Source organism: Lampris incognitus, chromosome 2, assembly GCF_029633865.1.
Source record: "Lampris incognitus isolate fLamInc1 chromosome 2, fLamInc1.hap2, whole genome shotgun sequence".
NCBI lineage: Eukaryota > Metazoa > Chordata > Actinopteri > Lampriformes > Lampridae > Lampris > Lampris incognitus.
Window position 1 is genome coordinate 43095763 of NC_079212.1, and position 21230 is coordinate 43116992.

Sequence of the window (21230 nt, forward strand, 5' to 3'; positions counted from 1 at the left end):
ATATGACTGGGAAACCAACCTGAGTGAGGACCTCCATGGAGCCTTCTGATGTGGAACCCGCTCCTTCTCCCAGGTGGAATCTCAGTTTGGGCATGGACTGGGAAGTATGAGGGGTGGCATGTACAAATATCACCTGCTCGCTGGACCCCACCATCCCACAGCTTCTTGCAACATTGACTGCAGTTAAAATGTTGTCCCCTGAGTGTAGAGTGGGCAAAGGAGGCATGTAATACAGCAGAATGGAAAGGCGTGAAAATGTTCTTCTTGGAGACCAAAAGTGACATATTTTGAATAAGGACGGAATACAAAATAAGTTTCAGATTCAAGTTTTTAAAAAATGACTCGTAAGATAACGGAGTAGCACAAAACATCAACATCTCTCACCTGTGACCATGACAGTGCGAAGGTTTGCCAGGCTCAGGGTGTTGATAACATCGGCACTTTCTGGCTTCACCTGGTTTTTCATCACCAACAGGCCCAAGAACTGCATCTCTTTCTCTACTGCGCCTCTGTGGAAAGACACCGCTGCAGAGTTACTCAGTTCTGATCACCACAGAAGTTCCTTGCAAAAAGGATTTATCCAGTATGAGTCCTAATAGAAATACAACTTTTTCCATACAGTGTCAGAGCACCAGTGCAACATGATTTTGTAGATAAAAACTTGCTAATTTGCCATCTCTTTCAGCACTTGAGGACTAACAACAGTGTAGAGGACTCTGGCAGCAAGGAATTAGGAAATGTGGTATTGAAGTCTAACCGTTTAAGAGCCTGCAAGTCAGTCTTCTCATTCAGAGGTTTGAAGCCGAGTGCAAGCACCCTGAAGCCATCACTTGCAAAGTCACGCAGTATACCAGAAAACTCTGCAGGTACTGTAAAATAAGAAGTAACTGTTAAGTTAAAAGAAATTCCCCATAGTAAAATCAGCACCAAAGATACTTAAAATAAAATGTCTTTGACTTTCTCTCAATACATTTTTGATTACTGACATATGCTCAAAATACAAAATATGCCCAATGACTGCTAGGATAGGCTCCAGCATCCCTGTGACCCTGAGTAGGATAAGCGGTTTGGATAATGGATGGATGGATGACATATGCTCTTTAGAAATTAAAATAGCGATGGAAAATAAGCTCTTTGGAGGTTTGTCATAACTACATACGTATAACGATCTTTTTTAATATAGTGATACAAAATGTTGCAAATATCAACCTACATCATCAGCCTCCTCTGCATCAGGCTTTGAATCCTGAATTTATGTCAATTCTCACCAGTTTCTCTGAGGCAGAGGCTAGCCACCATCTCTGGAGCCCCTTTCATGAAAGCGAGGGCTCGACGTCCCCCAGGGGCCACGGTGACCACACTCATCCTCTGCAGGGATGAGGAGAAGGGGAAGCGCTGAAGAATCGCCACTGACTCACAAGCAGACTGAAAGAAAAAGGGCAGAGAAGATCGGCACCGTTATGCGTGTTTAAACATTCACTCTCCGGCCCGGCCCGGAGCTGCGCCCGAAGAGGAAACACTGAGGGCGGTCTGACAAGAAGTGGGGCAGGCTAAGCTAACTGCTAGCCCATGCAGACCGGCAATTCCGACAGTCATTCTGGATGGTGTTCGTTATTCTGGACAGTGATTTTTTCTTGGGTTTTTTTGTTTTTTTAGTTTGGATATATGTGTTAGTTTGGATATTTGTGTTCTTCTAGTTTTTGGATGTGTTTTTGTCTTTGTGTTGCACTGCTGTGGGCTGGGGGAAACGATATTTTGTTTCATTTCATGTGCGCAAGTACATGAAATAAAATGGCAAATAGTGTTCCTGATTTATGGCACACCAAAATCTGGTATAAAGGAGACTCCGAAGTACTTTCATAACATAGAAAACTTCATTGCCTGCTAGTATGCTAATATTATCTATATTTGGCCAATGGATACAGCACAAATGACCTATTCTGTGCCAAACAGTGTTCAGTTCAGTGGTTTGTTTCAACATACAATACGTCAATTTCTTTGTGTGACCAAAGTCCCATGACGTAAAAGCTGATTTTTTAAAAAGTTTTATTTGATTTTTGAGACATTTTATTAATCCCCACGGGAAATTCTGCTCTGGATTCAAACCACCCTAGCTGTGTAGCTAGGAGCAGTGGGGCAGCCGCAGCACCTGGTGACCAACTCCAATTCGTCTCGCCATTGCCTCGGTCAGGGACACAGACAGGGGTATTAACCCTAACTTGCATGACTTTTTGATGGTGGGGGAAACCGGAGCACCCGGCGAAAATGCAGACACGGGAAGAACATGCAAACTCCACACAGAGGACAATCTGGGATGACCCCCCCCCAAGGTTAGATAACCCCGGGGTTCGAACCCAGGGCCCTCTTGCTGTGAGGCGACAGCGCTAACCACTGGGCCACCGTGCCGCCCTAAAATGCCACCGAAAATCTGCTGGTGTCACTGAAAACTAATTTCTCAAACTGAGAAGTGGCCATTTCTGTCTAATATGAATCACTTATACTATCATTGATGTCTGTTACTGTTGTGCCCTTATTTTCTTAGAGACCAGCGTTACCGGTGTCTACTCTTGTGTCCTACTACCTGCACTTGCATCATATGGACTTAAGACAACGATAATGTCTGTTATACTGATATGAGGCTTTGTCCATCTACTTTTTTTTTAAATTACATTTATTTCTGACTTTTCCCCATTTTCCCCCAATTTAGTGGCCAATCGATCCCTATTTTTCCCCACACACACGGAGATGCATTCATGTGACGAACACAAGCCGACTCTGCCCCCCTCCCGAAGACAGGGTTGCCAATTATTGCTGCTTTGTCGAGTCTGGCCATAGTCGGATCTGATGAGACTGGGGCGCGAACCCCAGTGGGCAACTGCATCAACACAAAGCCGATGCTTAGACCGCTACACCATCGCAGACCCTTTTTGTCCATCTACTTTAACTCTATTCTCCTGTCACTCCCCTTGATCTAAGGCACACTTGTACTAAATGCACTTGACATGACAGTTGAAAATTACACTACTATTTAGGACCCGATGGTGCCTGTTGAAGACACATGAATTTATCTGCCCCTTCCTGACTCCTGTAAGTCGCTTTGTATAAAATTGTGAGTAAATGTACATGTAATGTTGGAAAAATGTGTTAGTCTGGAGCCCCTAAATTGGTTGGAAAGACACTCACATTACCATCAGCTTCAGGCTGCTGTGCAGGCGATGTCATGACGGCCAAAACTCTGTGACCTCCGAATGCTGAGTCGACCACCTTTCGATCTCCCTCTGGCTCTTTTAGCTCCTACAAGACATGACAAAAAGATGATCCCTCCAAAACTATAATTTCAATTCACTTTTAAAAAGAAAACAGTTTGAGGCCGTCCAGGTGGCGTGGCGGTCTATTCCCTTGCCTACCAACACGGGGATCGCCGGTTCGAATCCCCCTGTTACCTCCAGCTTGGTCGGACATCCCTACAGACACAATTGACAATTGACTACGGGTGGGAAGCGGGATGTGGGTATGTGTCCTGGTCGCTGCACTAGCGCCTCCTCTGGTTGGTCGAGGCACCTGTTTGGAGGGCAGGGGGAAGTGGGGGGTATAGTGTGATCCTCCCACAAGCTACGTCCCCCTAGTGAAACTCCTCACTCTCAGGTGAAAAGAAGCGGCTGGTGACTCCACATGTATCGGAGGAGACGTGGTAGTCTGCAGCCCTCCCCAGATCGGCAGAGGGGGTGGAGCAGCGACTGGGACAGCTTGGAAAAGTGGGGTAATTGGCCGGATACAATTGGGGAGAAAAAGGGGAACCCCCCCCCAAAAAAAGTATTTAGGTCATTAACAACTCCACAAAGACTGAAGAAAATGCATCGAAATGATTTGGCTTTATATTAGCATGGCTGTGGTGGACTGGTACACTTAATGCATCAATTGTGGCACCGCCCAGCAGCAACAAGACTTTGGGACGACATTATAAATTTCTTAAGTTTTATTTTATGTGTAAATATTCCAATACTGGGCAGTAAAGTAGATGGAATCAGTTCTCAAATGATGCGACGGCTGATTGGAGCAGCATGTCTCTTGGTGAAGAGGACAATACTCATCCGCTGAAAAGTGAGGAAACCTAACTGGATCGAGGAATATCTGGACTTGGTCTCAATGGAACAAGCAGCCAGACTCTGCAAAAATTGGGAGAGTGGACTTGAAGCTCCTTGGACTTCCATCAGGTCATTCTTAAACACACCACATCTCATCTAGACACACATTCTTCTGGAGGTTTGTTGATACAGCTTGTTGCTCTCTGAAATATGTTGAATCTGAGCTGAAATAACATGGAAATGATGTTTGTGTTGAAACGACATGGAATTCATATCTATGTGCGACTCTTGTCAGTCGGTAATATAAGTTAAACTGTCAGTTGAAACTAGGTTTGCTCTGCACTCTCTACTCTGGGGTATTTCCAGGATGGTGGTCCTGGCACCTTACCCTGTGTGGGGTCGCCAGGCTAGTGCCCCTTCTTGATATGCCCTCCCCCTTTCTTTTTTTCCCCTTCTTGGTCTTTTTTTGTTACGTGTGTGTCATTGTGTATTTGTATATGTATGTATAATAATAAAAAAAAAATTACAGTAAGCCACCCACACACACACACACATGCGTGCACACACTGGCTTAGGTCCAACATGTTGCATCCTGTGTGGTGAGTATGGACCGCTCTTGTGAATGATGTATTAGTTTGATTCAGCTCTCTGCCATACCCGTAAAACTAAATCTCCAGGAATGATCTCCATCCAGAACAACATTAATGCAACTGAGAACATTGCACAGGACCAACAACAATATCACTAAAGTGGCCTGACTGCAGCTTATTGCAGGAAAGAAATGGCTGAGTTTATATATAGCAAACCTAAAGAACATGAACGTATATTTAATCAATAATTACAGGAAGCATGACAACAGGAAAATGAGCAGGTCATTATTTTGCAATTCATGTACACAACTTAATCAGTTTACCCCAACAGTGATAGTAATTAAATTGTGTGCATGTGAAAATAGTCAATGTGGGCTTGTCTTTACAGATAATTTGAAGTCAAATTACGAGTCAAATCTCTCTGTTGGTAAGCAAAATAAGCTTCTCAGCACCATACCCAACCGGTGGATTCGATCATCTTGAGCTCCAGAGGGTCTCCTAGGGGCTGTCCACCCAGCAGGGCCACTGTGTGGCAGCAAGCCAGTGCAGAGAGCATGGGACCTGGGGGCAGGAGTCTCGGATCTGGGACCAGCTCTGAAAATCCAGCCTGTCCACCTTCCATCACTCCCCACACATCCAATCCCTCCTCTGTCAGGGTTCCTGTCTAGACAGCCATCAACACACAGGAAAGTTGACATGTGACGTGAACTGCAAAGTATACAGTGTAGACACGAGACTCTTGTCCAATGAAATTAGGCTAAAATAGTAAAAAATAAATAAATAAAGAACTAGTAAGACAACAATAACAGCATCGAATCCAATACCATTTTCACAATGAACAGGGTCAACATCCTGAGAATAACAACATAAATTCAAGGACCGAAAGATCTGAAAACTACCAACATCTTGTTTGCCATTTTCCGAATGAAAAAAAAAGAAGAAGTATCAAACAGACTTTCAAAAGTCCTGATCAGGAATCAGGAACACTGTCGTTTCCCCCAGCTCACAGCAGTGAAACACAAAGACAAAAACACATCCATGAATTACAAGAACACATATCAAACTTCAAAAAATATCACTGTCCAAGAGAACGAGCACAGGATGACTGTCGGAACTTCCGGTCTGTGTGGGCTAGCAGTTAGCTTAGCCTGCTCTGCTTCCACATCCTGTCAGATTGCCCTCAGTGTTTCCTCCTCGGGCGCAGCTCCAGGCAGGGCCGTGGTCCCTGGGCCCACTGGATGCCACAGACCAGGCTCCACCAGCCAATCCAACGCCAGCTCTCCCTGCCAGACACCTTCGACACACCTCCCCACACTTCACACTAAAAACACAGCCAACGCTTGGCGAGGCCACCGCCAGACCGCCCTCGGTGTTATCAGAACTGCCGCTCTGCATGGGCTAACAGTTAGCTTAGCCTGCCCTGCTTCCACATCCTGTCAGACCGCCCTTGGTGTTTTCTCCTCGGGCACAGCTCCAGGCAGGGCTGTGGTCCCTGGACCCACTGGATGCAGCAGACCAGGCTCCCCCAGCCAATCCAGTGCCAGCTCTCCCAGCCATCAAACGAAGACACAAACTTAGACACAGACATGGACAAAGACACTATATGGACAGTACTGGGTGAGGCTGCTGCAAACGTAAGTTCGTGCCACCATCTTCCCACATCAGTACTGGGTGAGGCTACTCCAAATGTGAATTCGCGCCGCCATATGCCATATATGAAGTCCAAGTCCATATCTCAAGTAATTGCATCATGATTTAGACGATTATACAAAGTTTAATGTGGTTGACACTCTCCTCCACTCACAAACCCTACAAACCTTGTCGAAGCAGAAGACTGAGACTTTGCCACAGATGTTGATGCGTGGTGGACTGATGCAGAAGACCCCCTTGCTCTTCAGACGGCGCTGGGCATAGATAGAGCCAGTGGTGATGGCAGCAGGCAGGGCAGGGGGCACCACGATAGTCACTATATCCAGGGCCCTTATCACCAACTCCATTATTGTTATCTGGGGACCAGATAAACCACACACCAACTTTGCCTTACTTACTGTTGGCATGTAAGGTGGAAACATGAGATGCAGTATACATGGCCTTCGTCATTACATTGAATTTATACAAACATCAGATCCGGTTAACACTGGATAGTGGGTAGGACACTTACGTTGGATCTGCTGAGGATCACAAGGCTGTAAATAGTTCCAATCAGAGCTAAGCAAAAGAGAAAATATTGGCAAATTTTAATAAATCCTCAATCAGCCTTTAAAATAATGTGGCAGAAATTGGTCTGGCCTAGAACAGAATAGCACTCCTGAGATCTGTGCTTACGAAAAGTTTTTAAGGCATCAGATTTCTCTGATAAAACAGGAACGTGCTTTTGTGGGCACATCTGAGAGTATACTGTCACTCTTTTACACAGAAGTCAAGTAAAACAGGCAATTCCCAGATAAGCTCAATATCGGATTTAACAAGATCACAGACCAATCTGAAGTCTCTCTGTCAGACTGGATTAACCTCTCTGTAGCTTACCTATACCGCCCAGGAAGAGCAGGAACTTGGTGGCGTCCTGGTAGAAGCGGAAGTTGGTGGGCTGAGGGTAGAGAATGGAGCTGACCAGGTCACCTTTGGCTGTGAAGAACCCTGTGAGACAGCAACACCAAGAACCACTGAAATGATTTGCGGCAGAAACTCTAAATAAAGATCAAGATAACGTCAGTAGCTCCTTAAGGCATCTTTCTGATAATGATTGGTGTTCAATTAATGTCCAGTCAAGTACCCATGGCACTTGATTGGGCATTAATGACATAAGGTTTTACAACCAACTTCGCACTCACCTGTGCTTGCGACCACAGCAATGGCTCCTCTTCCACCCGGCCCCTCTCCTTTGGCCTGGAGGATCTGTGTGCCACAGAACAGGGTGTGTCTGCGCTGAGTTTCAGAGCTGTACTTCCCCTCACCTGCTGGCAGAGGGGTTTTCAGAACCGGGACACTTTCACCTGGAAACAGAACGAGAGAGCAGACTGCTGCATTGAGACAACCTTGGAGGAACAAATGGGTTTTCTACTTTCTGGACAAAATGATCAAGCAGAGGGAGGAAGTTTCTAGCCTTTTTTCATGCTACTTTTATTGTGGAAGAAAAGTCGTCTGGATAGATATACAGTGATATCCCTGTAGTGTTAGCAAGTCGCCTAAATGGAATGTGTCATGTTATTGTGTTGGGCGTACTGATCACCTGTCAGCATGCTTTCGTTGACCATGCAATCCCCGGCCAGCAAGGCGGCGTCACAGGGCAGCAGCAGGCCCTCCGGAGGGATGACCAGACAATCGCCTGGGACCAGCTCCACTGAACTCACACACTCCTCCTCTGGGTCCAACACACACACACCAACACAGATAAATGTGATGCTCCTCTAAGAAGCAGCTTTGGGTGCCTACAATAAACACGTAATTTGCTTTACTTGCCGTTTTACGACTGAGACTTTTTGTTCAAAATATTTCTAAAAAGTAGTCAATTTAATTTAGCTGTTACCTTACATTAGCCCTTCTAACGAAACACAAAGCATTTTTAAGCTTTGTGTTTGAACACCCAGACAATGTGATACACCCAAATAACACTGAAATTCATGTTCTACTTTTTGATTGACAAATGAGCCTAAAGGTCAAATTTGATATAATAAAATAGTAGCAATGTTGACACCCGGTAAACAATCAATTTCAACCAGATGAGTGTACTCAGTAAACTGCAGACCCCCGCCAGGCGTGTCGCCCCCTCTCCGGTGCTCGGACTTGGTGACAAACCACCCCTTTTTTCACCCACCGGGAGAAGGGAAAATACAGAGGCACTGCCTGCGTATCTCCCCTTCTCCAGTGCTCAGACTTGGGTGAAAAACAGCAAAGGTTTTCAATCACCGCAACCACGAGAGGTCCTTATCATACAGTCATAACCATGCATAAATATTAATAGGCTGACATGTCCAGAAAAGGTTTGCTATGCAGCCATTTTGGTCTAACTCTAACCCTGTCTTTATTTTCATAATATAATAAAGCTGGGTAAACTGTTTACAGTCGAGCATGCACGACTCACACTCTACGGTTGACTCAGATCAGGCAGTGACGGGGCGTCCGGGTGGTGTGGTGGTCTATTGCGTTGCCTACCAACACGGGGCTCGGCAGTTCGAATCCCTGTGTTACCTCCGGCTTGGTCGGGCGTCCCTACAGACACAATTGGCCGTGTCTGCGGGTAGGAGGCCAGATGTGGGTATGTGTCCTGGTCGCTGCACTTGCGCCTCCTCTGGTTGGTCGGGACGCCTGTTCAAGGGGAGGGAGAACTGGGGGGAATAGCGTAATCCTCCCATGTGTTACATCCCCCTGGTGAAACTCCTCACTGTTAGGTGAAAAGAAGCGGCTGGCGACTCCAAATGTATCGGAAGAGGCATGTGGTAGGTAGTCTGCAGCCCTCCCCGGATCGGCAGAGGGGGTGGAGAAACGACCGGGATGGCTCAGAACAGTGGGGTTATTGGCCAGGTACAATAGGGGAGAAAAAGGGGAGAACTAACCCCCCCCTCCAAAAAAAAAAGATCAGATCAGGCAGTGCAAGATATGCAACATTTCCTGTTTTGACAGCAACCAAGAGGAAGTTGTTCCTTTATAACGTTCACATTTTTGGATTATCAAAATTCTTTTAATAACTTTTGATTATTTCGTTGCCCGATCCGAGTCAATCGTAGATCTGAGTCATGCATGTGCGCCGTTGACTTGGATCGCGCAGCGATAAGGGAGCAGTGTTGGTCGAGCGAGCTAGAGAGTGAATGAGGAGAAGGAGCGGCGATAGCGAGCCGAGAACAAGCAATTTTCGGAGGTTTTTAATCACCACAACGATGAGAGGTTCTTCATCATACAGTCATAACTGTGCAAAAAAAGTATTTTAGGGTGATAGGTCGCGTAGTCTGCAAGATTAGCCACGGACACAAACACGCGCACACACACAATCGTGCATGCAACCCTGGCGGGGATGTAAACACTGCTCTCCACTCGTGGAGTTCACAATTGTCAAGTGCCGGCTGCCGAGAGAATTCACTGTTGTTGTTATTGTGGCCGTGTACTTGCCCCCAAACACTAATGCCTCAGAGGCACTGCGCGAACTACACAACGGCATCAGCAAACAACAAACGGCGTACCTCGACGGATTTTTCATTATTGCTGGGGATTTCGATCATGCAAACCTGAAGACTGTATTTCCTAACTGTTATCAACATGTAAAATTTGCCACCAGCGAAAACAACAAACTGGACCTCATTTACACTGATGAGAAGAATGCATACAGAGCATTCCCCTGCCCCCACCGTGGAAACTCACACATCTCTGTTATGCCAATTACAGCATACAGGCCACTTCTGAAACTTGCCAAACTGGTTCAGCGACAGATCAGGGTCTGGCCAGAGGGGTCTATTTCAGCTCTTCAGGACTGTTTTGAGAGCACCGACTGGGGCATTTTCAAAGCGGCAGCCTCCTCTGATGAGCATACTGATTTGGAGGAATACACAGTGACAGCCTACATCAATAAATGTATAGACAATGTCACAGTCACCAAAACCACCTCTTCGCAGCCCAAACAGAAGCCCTGGCTGACAGGACCCGGAATGCTGTATTCAGATCTGGTGATAAGGCAGCCCTCAAGACAGCAAGGGCCAACCTGTCGTGTGGCATCAGAGAGGCCAAAAGACAATATGCACAGAAAATAAACAGCCACTTCACCGATAGCAGAGACACACGGCGCTTGTTGAAGGGCATCCAGGCCCTCACTGGCTACAAGCCGCCTCCTCAGACCTGTGGTGGTGCCCCCACCCTCCCAGATGCACTGAATTACTTCTACGCACAATATGAAAGACCTAACAACATGCCGGTGGTGAAGACTACATCCCTGGTGGATGACCGGGTTCTGCAGGTGACCGCAGATGACGTGAGAAAGACCCTCTCCAGAGTCAACCCACACAAAGCTGCGAGTGCAGACAGAATCCCAGGCCGAGCCATCAGGGACTGTGCTAAGCAGCTGGCAGATGTCCTTGCTGACATCTTCAACATCTTGCTGTCCCAGGCAGCCATCCCCACGTGTTTCAAGTCTTCCACCATCATGCCAGTGCCAAACAAGTCCCCTGTGTCCTGCCACAAGGACTACCGCCCCATTGCACTGACTCCCATCATCATGAAGTGCTTTGAGATGCTAGACAGGGAGCACATCAAGTCCAGCGTCCCCTCAACTCCGGACTCTCTCCAGTTTGCATACTGCGCTAACCGCTCCACAGAAGATGCCATAACCTCTGCTCTTCATCCAGCCCTGTCCCACCTGAAGAGAAAGAACAGCTATGTGAGGATGTTGTTCACTGACTTCAGCTCAGCTTTTAACACAATCATACCACAACACCTGATCGAAAAGCTGAGCCAGCTGGGCCTTAACACCTCCCTCTGCAACTGGGTGCTGGACTTCCTCACGGGGAGGCTACAGTCAGTGCAAATTGGCAAGATCACCTCCAGGACCATCACACTGAGCACCGGCGCTCCACAGGGCTGTGTGCTCGGTCCACTCTTGTTCACCCTGCTGACTCACAACTGCACAGCATCATCCACCTCCAACCTCATTATAAAGTTTGCTGATGATACCACAGTGGTAGGTCTCATCAGCAACAAGGATGAACCATCATACAGAGCCGAGGTGGATCAACTGGTGACGAGGTGCAAAAACAACAACCTCTCCCTAAATATAGGAAAAACTAAGGAGGTCATTACTGACTTTAGAAAGACCAGCGCCTCCCATACCTCTCTGACCATCAATGGTATGGACGCGGAGAGAGTCAGCAGTGTTACGTTCCTGGGAGTTCACCTCACAGAGGACCTCTCCTGGTCCTCACGTCACTGTGCTCTCCAAGGCCCAGCAGTATCTTCACTTCCTGCGGTGTCTGAAGGTGAGTCTGCCCCCCACCCATCCTCATCACATTCTACAGAGGCCCCATAGAGAGCATTCTGACCAGCTGTATCACTGTCTGGCATGGGAACTACAAGGCCTCTGACCGCAAATCCCTACAGCGGATAGTGAAGACGGCTGGAAAGATCACAGGAACCGCTCTCCCACCCATCCGGACCATTTTTGACACTGTGCACCCGGAAGGCTCTCAGCATCGTGAAGGACCCGTCCCACCCACCCTTCCCACATCCACTTCACTCTCCTACCCTCTGGCAGGAGGCACCGGAGCATCCGTGCTGCCTCCACCAGACTGTGCAACAGTTTCATTCCTCAGGCTGTGAGGTTCCTCAACAGCCGGAACTCTTAGATCTCCCATAAAATGACTTTTGACCTTCTTACTCACTGTCCGTGTCAGGGGTGCTTGTGATGTTTAGGTCTATGAAGTAATTCTTGTTTTTAATGCAGTTTCTGTTTTTAATATTTATTGTGTTATTTGTTTTTACGTGGCACTGAGGTCCTTGTGAAACGTAATTTCGTTCACTTGTAAGTATGAGACATGCATATAAGGCAATGACCAATAAAAGCAGTCCAAGTCTAAAGGTGAGCAAATTTAATAATTTCAAATAGATTATTACTCTAAACTAGTCAAAAGCTTCATACAAGGGAGGGTGTACTTGGAAAGACCCACCTCCTGAGCTTCTGCACACAGTGACGTTAGTGATGAGCTGAGCCATGCTGCGGAGAGTAGTGCTTTGCTGTGGAGTCATGAGAGGAGCTCATTTTAGCTCAGAAAAAGCCCAGATGCAAATATCTAATTATACAGTGGTGGGCTATTAATACGCCATCAACCTTTACAAAAAGATCTTAAATAAACCTCCATGCCCAGAGGGGAGGACGTAAGCCAGTTGGTTCTTCAGGCTCACCTTGCGGGTCTCATACAGAGAGATGCCGATAGATAACAGCGAGATGAGGATAATGCAGGACGCATAATAATAATATCTATCAGTCATCCACAAGGTAATGCTGAATACTTGGAACATGTAAAATGGGTTGAGAACCTGGTATGGGAGATGAACAGAGGGGCAAGAAAAGAAGAAATTAAATACAGGAGCTAATGTTTACTCAAGCAATCACTTACTTTCGAAAAATCCAACAAGGTAGATCACAGATTCACAGTTAAATGCTGGATTTTGAGTCATGCTCTGATCACAGCTCGATCTCACCCATTTTAACACAGATTATCTTCCACCTCACCTCCTCAAACAGCAGTCGTGTGTAAGACTTCACAGGCACATCAATAAGGTTGGGCCCATACACCAGCTTCCTGAAAGAATCGAGGCAATGAATAACAACAATAATAACCCAGGTACAGAAAGGTGAATCAGTTCATCTGGACACGATTGGTGGGGGAAACCAAGTGATTTCGTCAGTCTCAACTGACTGCGGGTATCCCCCAACCTTATAAACTGCACAGGTGCATAACGACCGAAACCAATGATTGGTTTCATATGCAAGTAGAGCTGACCATTAACTAGAGTTTCAATGGTCACGTGTACTATTCACAGAGGATTGGGGAATGATGATAATAATTTTATATATTCGTTTTTTGTTTTTGATTTTTGCCCCCTTTTTCTTCCAGTTATACTTGGCCAATCTTCCGAGCCGTCCCGGTCGCTGCTCCAACCCCTCTGCCGACCCGGGGAGGGCTGCAGACTACCACATGCCTCCTCTGATACATGTGGAGTCGCCAGACGCTTCTTTTCACCTGACAGTGAGGAGTTTCGCCAGGGGGATATGGCACGTGGGAGAACCACGCTATTCCCCCCAGTCCCCCCCCCACACAGGCGCCCCGACCGACCAGAGGAGGCGCCAGTGCAGCAACCAGGACACACACCCACATCTGGCTTCCTACCCGAAGAGATGGCCCATCATGCCTGTAAGGACGCCCAACAGAGCCGGACGTAACACAGGGATTCGAACCGACGATCCCCGTGTTGGTAGGCAATGGAATAGACCGCTACGCTACCCAGACGCCCTAATCATTTTATTTATATAGCACTTTTGTAAAACAATGTTACAAAGTGCTTCACAAAAAAAAAGAAAAGATAAAACCAGACAAGGCAAAAATAAGAGTAAGATCAAATAAGTAAGAGTAAAAATAAATACAGTACAAATAAAATCAAATATCAGACATTTGTAAAAGCTTCCATAAGAGTTTTAAGCAGAGATTTAAAAGAAGCTATAGACTTGGTTTGTCCTAGTCCAACAGGAAGAGAGGTCCATAATCTAGGGGCTCTAACAGCAAAAGCCCCATCACCCTTTGTAACAAACCGAGACCTGGGAATAACCAGCAGGGCTCCATCTGCAGACCTTAATGGTCGAGGGGGCATATACCAGGTCAAGAAATCACAAATATATGTAGGAGCAAGACCATTTAAAGCCTTAAAAGTGAGCAGTAAATTTTCAAAATCAATTAGAAATATAAACAGGGAGCCAGGGTAGGGAGGCAAGCACAGGAGTGATATGGTCATGCCTCTTTGTCCCGGTAGTGAGCTGAGCAGCAGCATTTTGTACCAACAGCAGATGGTGGAGGGAGCCCTTGCTGATACCAGAATAAAGTGCATTACATTAGTCAAGCCGAGAACAGATAAAAGCATGTACAACTTTTTGCAGATCGGCAATTGATAAAAATGACCTAATTTCGGTCTCGTCAGATCAGACTATGGCCGGACTCGATGAAGCAGCAATATTGGCAACGCTGTCTTCGGGAGGGGACGGAGTCGGCTTGTGTTCGTCACATGAATGCGTCTCTGGGTGAGTCGGAAAAAAGCAGTGGTTCGGCCTGGATTCGCCTTGTCAGGAAAGTGGCGAGGCGTCTCCTTCGAGACTGCCGGCCGGGGAGATGCAGTTGGCGAACGCATGCAGTACGAGGGTGGGTGTTTGAATTAAAATAGGGATCGATTGGCCACTAAATTGGGAGAAAAAGGGAAAAATCAGAAATAAATTTAATAAATAGAAAAATGAAAATTTTTTAAAAATGACCTAATTTTGGAGATTAGCTTGAGCTGGAGAAAGCATGACCGAACAACATGTTTGATTTGATGATCAAAACCAAGGTTAGCATCGAATATTACCTCAAGATTCCCAGATGCCTGCTTAGACTACCTGCCAGACCACAAAGATTAGTGCCAAAAGGGCTGACGGAATTTTTGGGACTGAACAGAATGACCTCAGACTCGATAATAGTTGGTTCAGATTTGTGGACGAAACCTGGGTTAAAATTAAATCTCAGGACGCATCACATTTCACCGTGGACAACCACATCAAGATCACCAGGGAGGATGTGAAAAATGACAAGTTGGCATATGAAACCCATCACTGGTTTCGGTCATAACGCAGCTGTTGTGTGTGTAAGGGTGGGGATACAGTCAGTTGAGACTGAAGAGGCCACTTGGATGAGTGATGAAACGTTTCTCTCACTAAAAGTTGTGTTTCAATGAACTGATTCACCTTTCTGTGAATAACTAAATAGTTACTGAGGGTCGATGTACCCCACAGTATGAAAAATACCATGTCAGAACTGATCCCTCATACCTTGTACTTTGCTCAAGGGGACTAAGGCCCTTTTGGAAGGCGTGCAGATCATTACAGGTCCAGTCTTCATTCAGGACACTGCACATAAAGAGGAGATTTATGAACATTTCAAATGAAAAATGAGGAACACTTCAACTCCTACCCACTTCATTGCTATAAATATGAATCCTGTTTTGCTTTTTTTTCCTGTGTGATGTTAAGATGGTTTTTCAACCATGGAAACATACCGGTCAACACAATGCACTGCACTATGTCTATGAAGCCTTCCTAAGTGAGCTTACAGTGAAACACTGTTGCTGTAAACTGATATGGAGGGATTTTGCCAGAAATTATGAGAAAAGTCAAAGTGGCTCAAATGACTCTTATGACTCACATTTACCAAGCATGAGCCCTGGCCACATTTTGCTCATGTCTGTGGAGTTATACAAACCAAACTGGTTTGCTCCCCCCCCCCCTTTTCTCCCCAATTGTACCCGGCCAATTACCCCACTCTTCTGAGCTGTCCCCGGTCGCTGCTCCACCCCCTCTGCTGATCCGGGGAGGGCTGCAGACTACCACACCCCTCCTCTGATACATGTGGAGTCGCCAGCCGCTTCTTTTCACCTGACAGTAAGGAGCTTCACCAGGGGGACGTAGCGCGTGGGAGGATCATGCTATTCCCCCCAGTTCCCCCTCCTGAACAGGCGCCCCGACCGACCAGACGTTAGTGCAGCGACCAGGACACATACCCACATTCGGCTTCCCACCCGCAGACACGGCCAATTGTGTCTGTAGGGACGCCCGACCAAGCCAGAGGCAAACCAGACTGTTTGTGTGATCCAGTTTCATGTGACCTTTCTCAGTCCTAAGAACCTACTGAAATAAACATGAAGATATCAAATGTATCGCTACATCATTTAAAACTACAACTCGCCAAAAGATGTGCCTATTTTACTGCCCACTCTACTAAACAATACCCGTTTAAACCCCAGGTACACTAGTCCTACGGTCTGCTCCTACAGTACCTAGCATGACAGAAGGCTCCTCTTCTGGCCAGCCAGATGTAGCGCAACCCCTCAAACAGGAAGTATCGCAGCAGTGTTTTCTAAAAGACACCAGAAGTCAAGCATTATTCAAGATAAGAAGTCGTATCAAAGACCCGACACTTCCGACTGTTCCTTACCTGCTCTGTGTTTAGTTTGACCGTATCCCTCCATTCGGTCTCACCCACGTCTTCCAACAGGTTCATGCTGAAAGGGAGGAACCTGTGATAAGTAAGGCCCACGATCTCCTATATGTCGCCAACAATTTATTTTCACTGTGACATTTCTGTCAACTTGGGGTAATAAATAAATAAAATTATTAAGGCGTGGGGGTTGAGGAGCTGAAGATTAGCATCTCTGATTGACTGAAAAAAAATATCCGACCTGCCCTCCTCCATCTCCTCTGTGAGAACCTCCACAACATGCTGCTGGCCAAAATGATCCTGAAGGAAACAAGACACGTTAAAATACACACCTAACCTCACCGATATTCACAAGGCAATGACCAGCCGTACATCATGGTAAATGAATGAAGCATATTATAGTCTGCAATTATGATACGCAGTGAGTCAGATAATGACTAAGACTATAAAATCAAGTTAAACAGCACTGTTTCATGGAAGAAGTAGGCAAGCCAAGAAAATCAAACACTCAGGGAAGATGTCTTTATGCATGCTCAATAACCCAGATAAAGGAATCACAGAAAGTTTAATCAGTTCATCTAGACACGTTTACTGACATACGTTTCACCACTCATCTAAGTGCCCTCTTCAGTCGCAACTGACTGCAGGTATCCCCACCCTTGTAAACAATACAGTGGCGTAATAACCGAAACCAACAATCTGTTTCATATGCAAATAGGCGCTACCATTAACTCGAGTTACAATAATAATAATGGCTTACATTTATATAGCGCTTTTCTAGATACCCAAAGTGCTTCATACTGAAGGGAGTAACTTACTTCAACCACCACCAATGTGTAGCACCACCTGGGTGATGCACGGCAGCCATTTTTGCACCAGAACGCCCACCACACATCCGCTTGAGGTGGAGAGGGAGGGATCATTGAGTCAATGACATGGGAGGATGATTAGGTGGCCAGATGGAGAGAGCCAGGTTTGGAGTTTTGCCAGGACACCGGGGAACCCCTTACTCTTTGCAGTAAGTGCCATGGGATCTTTAATGACCACAGCGAATCAGGACCTCGGTTTAACCTCCCATCCGAAGGACGGCATCTCCTACAGCACAGTGTCCCTGTCACTGCACTGGGATTTGATATTTGTTGTTATTATTAGGACCAGAGGGAAGACTGTTCCCTACTGGCCCACCGACACCACTTCCGGCAGCAACTAATTTTCCCGGGAGGTCTCCCATCTAAGTACTAGCCAAGCCCACACCTGCTTAACTTCCGTCATTTGGCAGAGCCAGGGTACATGCTGGTATGGCTGCCGACATGCTGAGAATAGCCATGTGTGCTATCCACAGAGGATTGGGAAATGGTTGAAATCACAGCATTGTAAGATGGTGACAGATGTACTCTTAGCCCCCCCACAGCCACCCTTGGTTCAAGGATCATTGTTCCCTCTTCACATAGATGGCCTCGTTGACTCCCTGTTCAAACCAGCGTTTCTCCCTATCAAGGATGTGCACATCCTCATCCTTGAAAGAGTGGCCACTGGCCTGTAGATGGGTGTAGATGGGTCTAGGAGCGAGGTGGGAATGACCATCCCTGAACTGGGGGGGACAAGAGTACATCTGTCACCATCTTACAAACATTCCCAATCCTCTGTGAGCAGTACAGATGGCCATTGTAACTCTAGTTAATGGTCACAATAATTTGCATATGAAACCATTGTTTTGGGTCGTTATGCCAGAGTATTGTTTATAAGGGTGGGGATACCTGCAGTCAGCTGAGACTGAAGAGGTCACTTAGATAAGTGATGAAGCGTTTCTCTCAATAAACGGTGTGTCCAGATGAACCTACTCAACTGACTGTGACTCGGGGAAGAGCCTGGCTTTGTCTCGTGATATGAATGTGTCCGTTATTCTCTTACTCTTAGCAGCAGGACATCTGCCAAGGCTGGAGGGCAGGAACAGCAGCGGGCAAGGACAGCGAGCCGTGGGCGCCAATGAAATAAAACCAGGAGGAGACCCGCAGACAGCACAGCTCCCAGACGACACAGCCACACACGCCAGCATACACGCCTGAAGCCCTGCACATCCTGGTGAGTGTGTGTGTGTGTGTGTGTAAGGAATGATGCATTCAAAGTCATTCATTGATTCAGCAGTTTGCATTATAAAACAGTTTTATAAAGACCAGACTGTTAAAGCTGAAATCTGGGATTTATCCTTCATTAATAAATATTTATCTTATCCATATGCACCATGGAGCCAGGTTACGTAAAATACCAACTGGCATCTTTATCATGGTTGGAGATGCTCTTTATATACTGCTATTGACCCGGCAGGATGAGCAATGGCAAACATGTTCCGAGGCAAATAAAAAGTACTGAAATGTGATGATGTTGTGGCGATGCTTCAGCTGGACAGATAATCTACCACTTCTACAGTCAATATTATCATTACCCCCCCCCCCCCCAATTGTATCCGGCCAATTACCCCACTCTTCCGAGCCATCCCGGTCGCTGCTCCATCCCCTCTGCCGATCCGGGGAGGGCTGCAGACTACCACATGCCTCCTCCGATACATGTGCCAGCCACTTCTTTTCCCTTGACAGTGAGGGGTTTCGCCAGGGTGGCGTAGTGCGTGGGAGGATCACGCTATACCCCCCAGTTCCCCCTCCTGCCCCCCCCCCCCCCGAACGGGCGCCCCAACCGACCAGAGGAGGCGCTAGTGCAGCGACCAGGACACATACCCACATCCGGCTTCCCACCCGCAGACATGGCCAATTGTGTCTGTAGGGACGCCCGACCAAGCCCGAGATAACACGGGGATTCAAACCGACGATCCCCGTGTTGGTAGGCAACAGAATAGACTGCTATGCTATCCGGACGCCCTGTTCCACTTTTTCTTGCTGTGACATTACCTGTCAGGTCAGATAAACACGGGTTACACCAAAATCTGTGACCGTTAAAAATTGTGGCCACGGTTACGCTAAGCAGAAACTATAAGTTAAAGATAAGGTCAAAAGACACCTCAAACATCTCCCACCTCAAGGTTAAGTGAAGGAATGGGTTTGGTACGGTTAAATTTAGGTATGGGTTTGGTGTTGTCAAGGCCAGGGTAACTATCCGGAAGGGCAGTTGTCCCTAGAAATGCTGCCAATTAACGAGGTGGAGGTGACACTTTCTGTGTGTTCCATACAACTATTGTCTTGCTCTGTTATTACACCGAGGCCGTAATGAAGCCGTCGAGGAGTCTCGTGCATGGTTATTGTTTGTGTTTCTATTAGATCTGAAATCAGGACCAGAAAGTCCCACAGAAAAAAAATACAACGATAACAAATGACGCCTTGTAACCGCATCTATCTACATAATGCACATGCGATGCTGGTCAATCAAAGCCAGCGTCTACTCTACTGTCCATGACGTGGATTCAGACATTTTTATTTTGTTTCTTGATCAAAAAAGACAAACGTCTGCTCATGGCAATTTCAGCAGTATGTGCTGTAGGGTAAGTGCAGGACGCAGGCTAATCAGGCAAACGTTTATTTTACAATTTCATTTAGCAAGAAACTTTTATCCAAAGCGACGCACATCTGACAGGCAGTTGGCTTGTACAGCATTAGGAGTCAAAGCCACGGACTCTTACTGGAGACTCGTTCCAACCGGGGTTTGAACCCCTGATCTCCAGCGGGAAAGCTGTTGTTCTTACCTACTGAGCTATTCAGCTGCAGATGTTTATTTCATTCGGCGCACGATACAACAACAATAACATTGGTCACTCGGGGTCGAGTATGACTGTCCTCACTCTGGGTCCTCAGATGGGTCTAGAGACCGATCCTGGAGCCACATCATGGGAGGACGCCTGCACGTGACAGCTTTTTACATGGAGAGGCTGATGGGCCTGCAGCCACCACACGGTCCTTGGCAGGGGGTGGCCAGAGTCCAATGGCATGGAGAACCAAGACAGTTGGGGACCACCCTCTGTTGCAGCCTTCATCACCTTCACTGTTGTTGTGACCTGGACACATCTTCCACCAGTTACGCCGTTGAGGTCTTTGTTGGATCAAGCTTCGTCTGGAATCTCCACCTTGACCAATCCACTTTGGGTGACCCTATAGTCCATGGGCCAGAGCCCAAAATTTCCTATTTCGGTACACTCAAGGTGGCAAAACTTACTTATAATTTTTGAAAGGATCCATGTCTGTAGATGATATTTTGGTATGATAACCATTCCTGAGTGGCAGCTGTATCACAGTTATCAGCTCATGAAGTTAACCACCCCCTAAAGTAAATTGCATTTTAGACGCTGGTGCATATCCTGGTTTAGCCTCATGGTCAGGACATTTTTCAATGTTCTATAATATTGTCTTTGGTATCATTTTAAAGGGGACCTTCTTAGCTTTCATTCAAGCCCTGTTGTGGATATTTCTCACAAATATAGAGGTCACTTGAGCTCTTCAACCCGTCAATAACACACATCTTTCTGCAATGTTCGCCTAAACTATATACTTTCTTTTAGCCCTGTGGCATCTAGGAATATCAGGGACACAAAACACAAAAACTGGAATACTCACAGGACTGTAAAGATTCAGGAAATGTATAATATACCCATACTATTTCATTGTGTGAGGTGATTGTGAACCTTAAATTAGAAGGTTATTATTACTAAGAAACTAACTAGACCAAAGCCAGTTAGTCCATGGGTCAGACCAGATATCGATATCACCCAAGGTGACACAACTTCACTGGTGCCATTTTATTTGGTACACTAACAGAAGTAAAATAATACATGATAACCTTTCCAAATGAGCAGCTATTTCATTTGTCTTTCAGGAAACCTGTTTCTGTGCCTCTCACGA

At 46.5% G+C, this 21230-nt stretch overlaps 1 protein-coding gene across 3 annotated transcripts in view; it reads right to left on the minus strand.

Moving 5' to 3' along the window:
* atp13a2 (ATPase cation transporting 13A2) overlaps positions 1-21230 on the minus strand; it is a 60574-nt gene that overhangs the window by 20614 nt on the left and 18730 nt on the right. For 2 of the 3 annotated variants that reach the window (XM_056273012.1, XM_056273010.1), the window contains exons 3-21: positions 18301-18468; positions 16631-16689; positions 16387-16453; positions 16229-16308; positions 15225-15302; positions 12885-12954; positions 12554-12688; positions 12319-12385; positions 7905-8036; positions 7507-7668; positions 7202-7312; positions 6837-6883; positions 6493-6681; positions 5133-5339; positions 3184-3294; positions 1269-1425; positions 758-869; positions 385-509; positions 20-198 (exon numbers count right to left, since the gene is read on the minus strand). In XM_056273012.1, coding sequence (XP_056128987.1) covers positions 20-198; positions 385-509; positions 758-869; positions 1269-1425; positions 3184-3294; positions 5133-5339; positions 6493-6681; positions 6837-6883; positions 7202-7312; positions 7507-7668; positions 7905-8036; positions 12319-12385; positions 12554-12688; positions 12885-12954; positions 15225-15302; positions 16229-16308; positions 16387-16453; positions 16631-16689; positions 18301-18468 — 2256 coding nt within the window. The remainder of the gene's footprint in view (positions 1-19; positions 199-384; positions 510-757; positions 870-1268; positions 1426-3183; positions 3295-5132; positions 5340-6492; positions 6682-6836; positions 6884-7201; positions 7313-7506; positions 7669-7904; positions 8037-12318; positions 12386-12553; positions 12689-12884; positions 12955-15224; positions 15303-16228; positions 16309-16386; positions 16454-16630; positions 16690-18300; positions 18469-21230) is intronic. The other variant, XM_056273011.1, reaches the window with a different exon arrangement.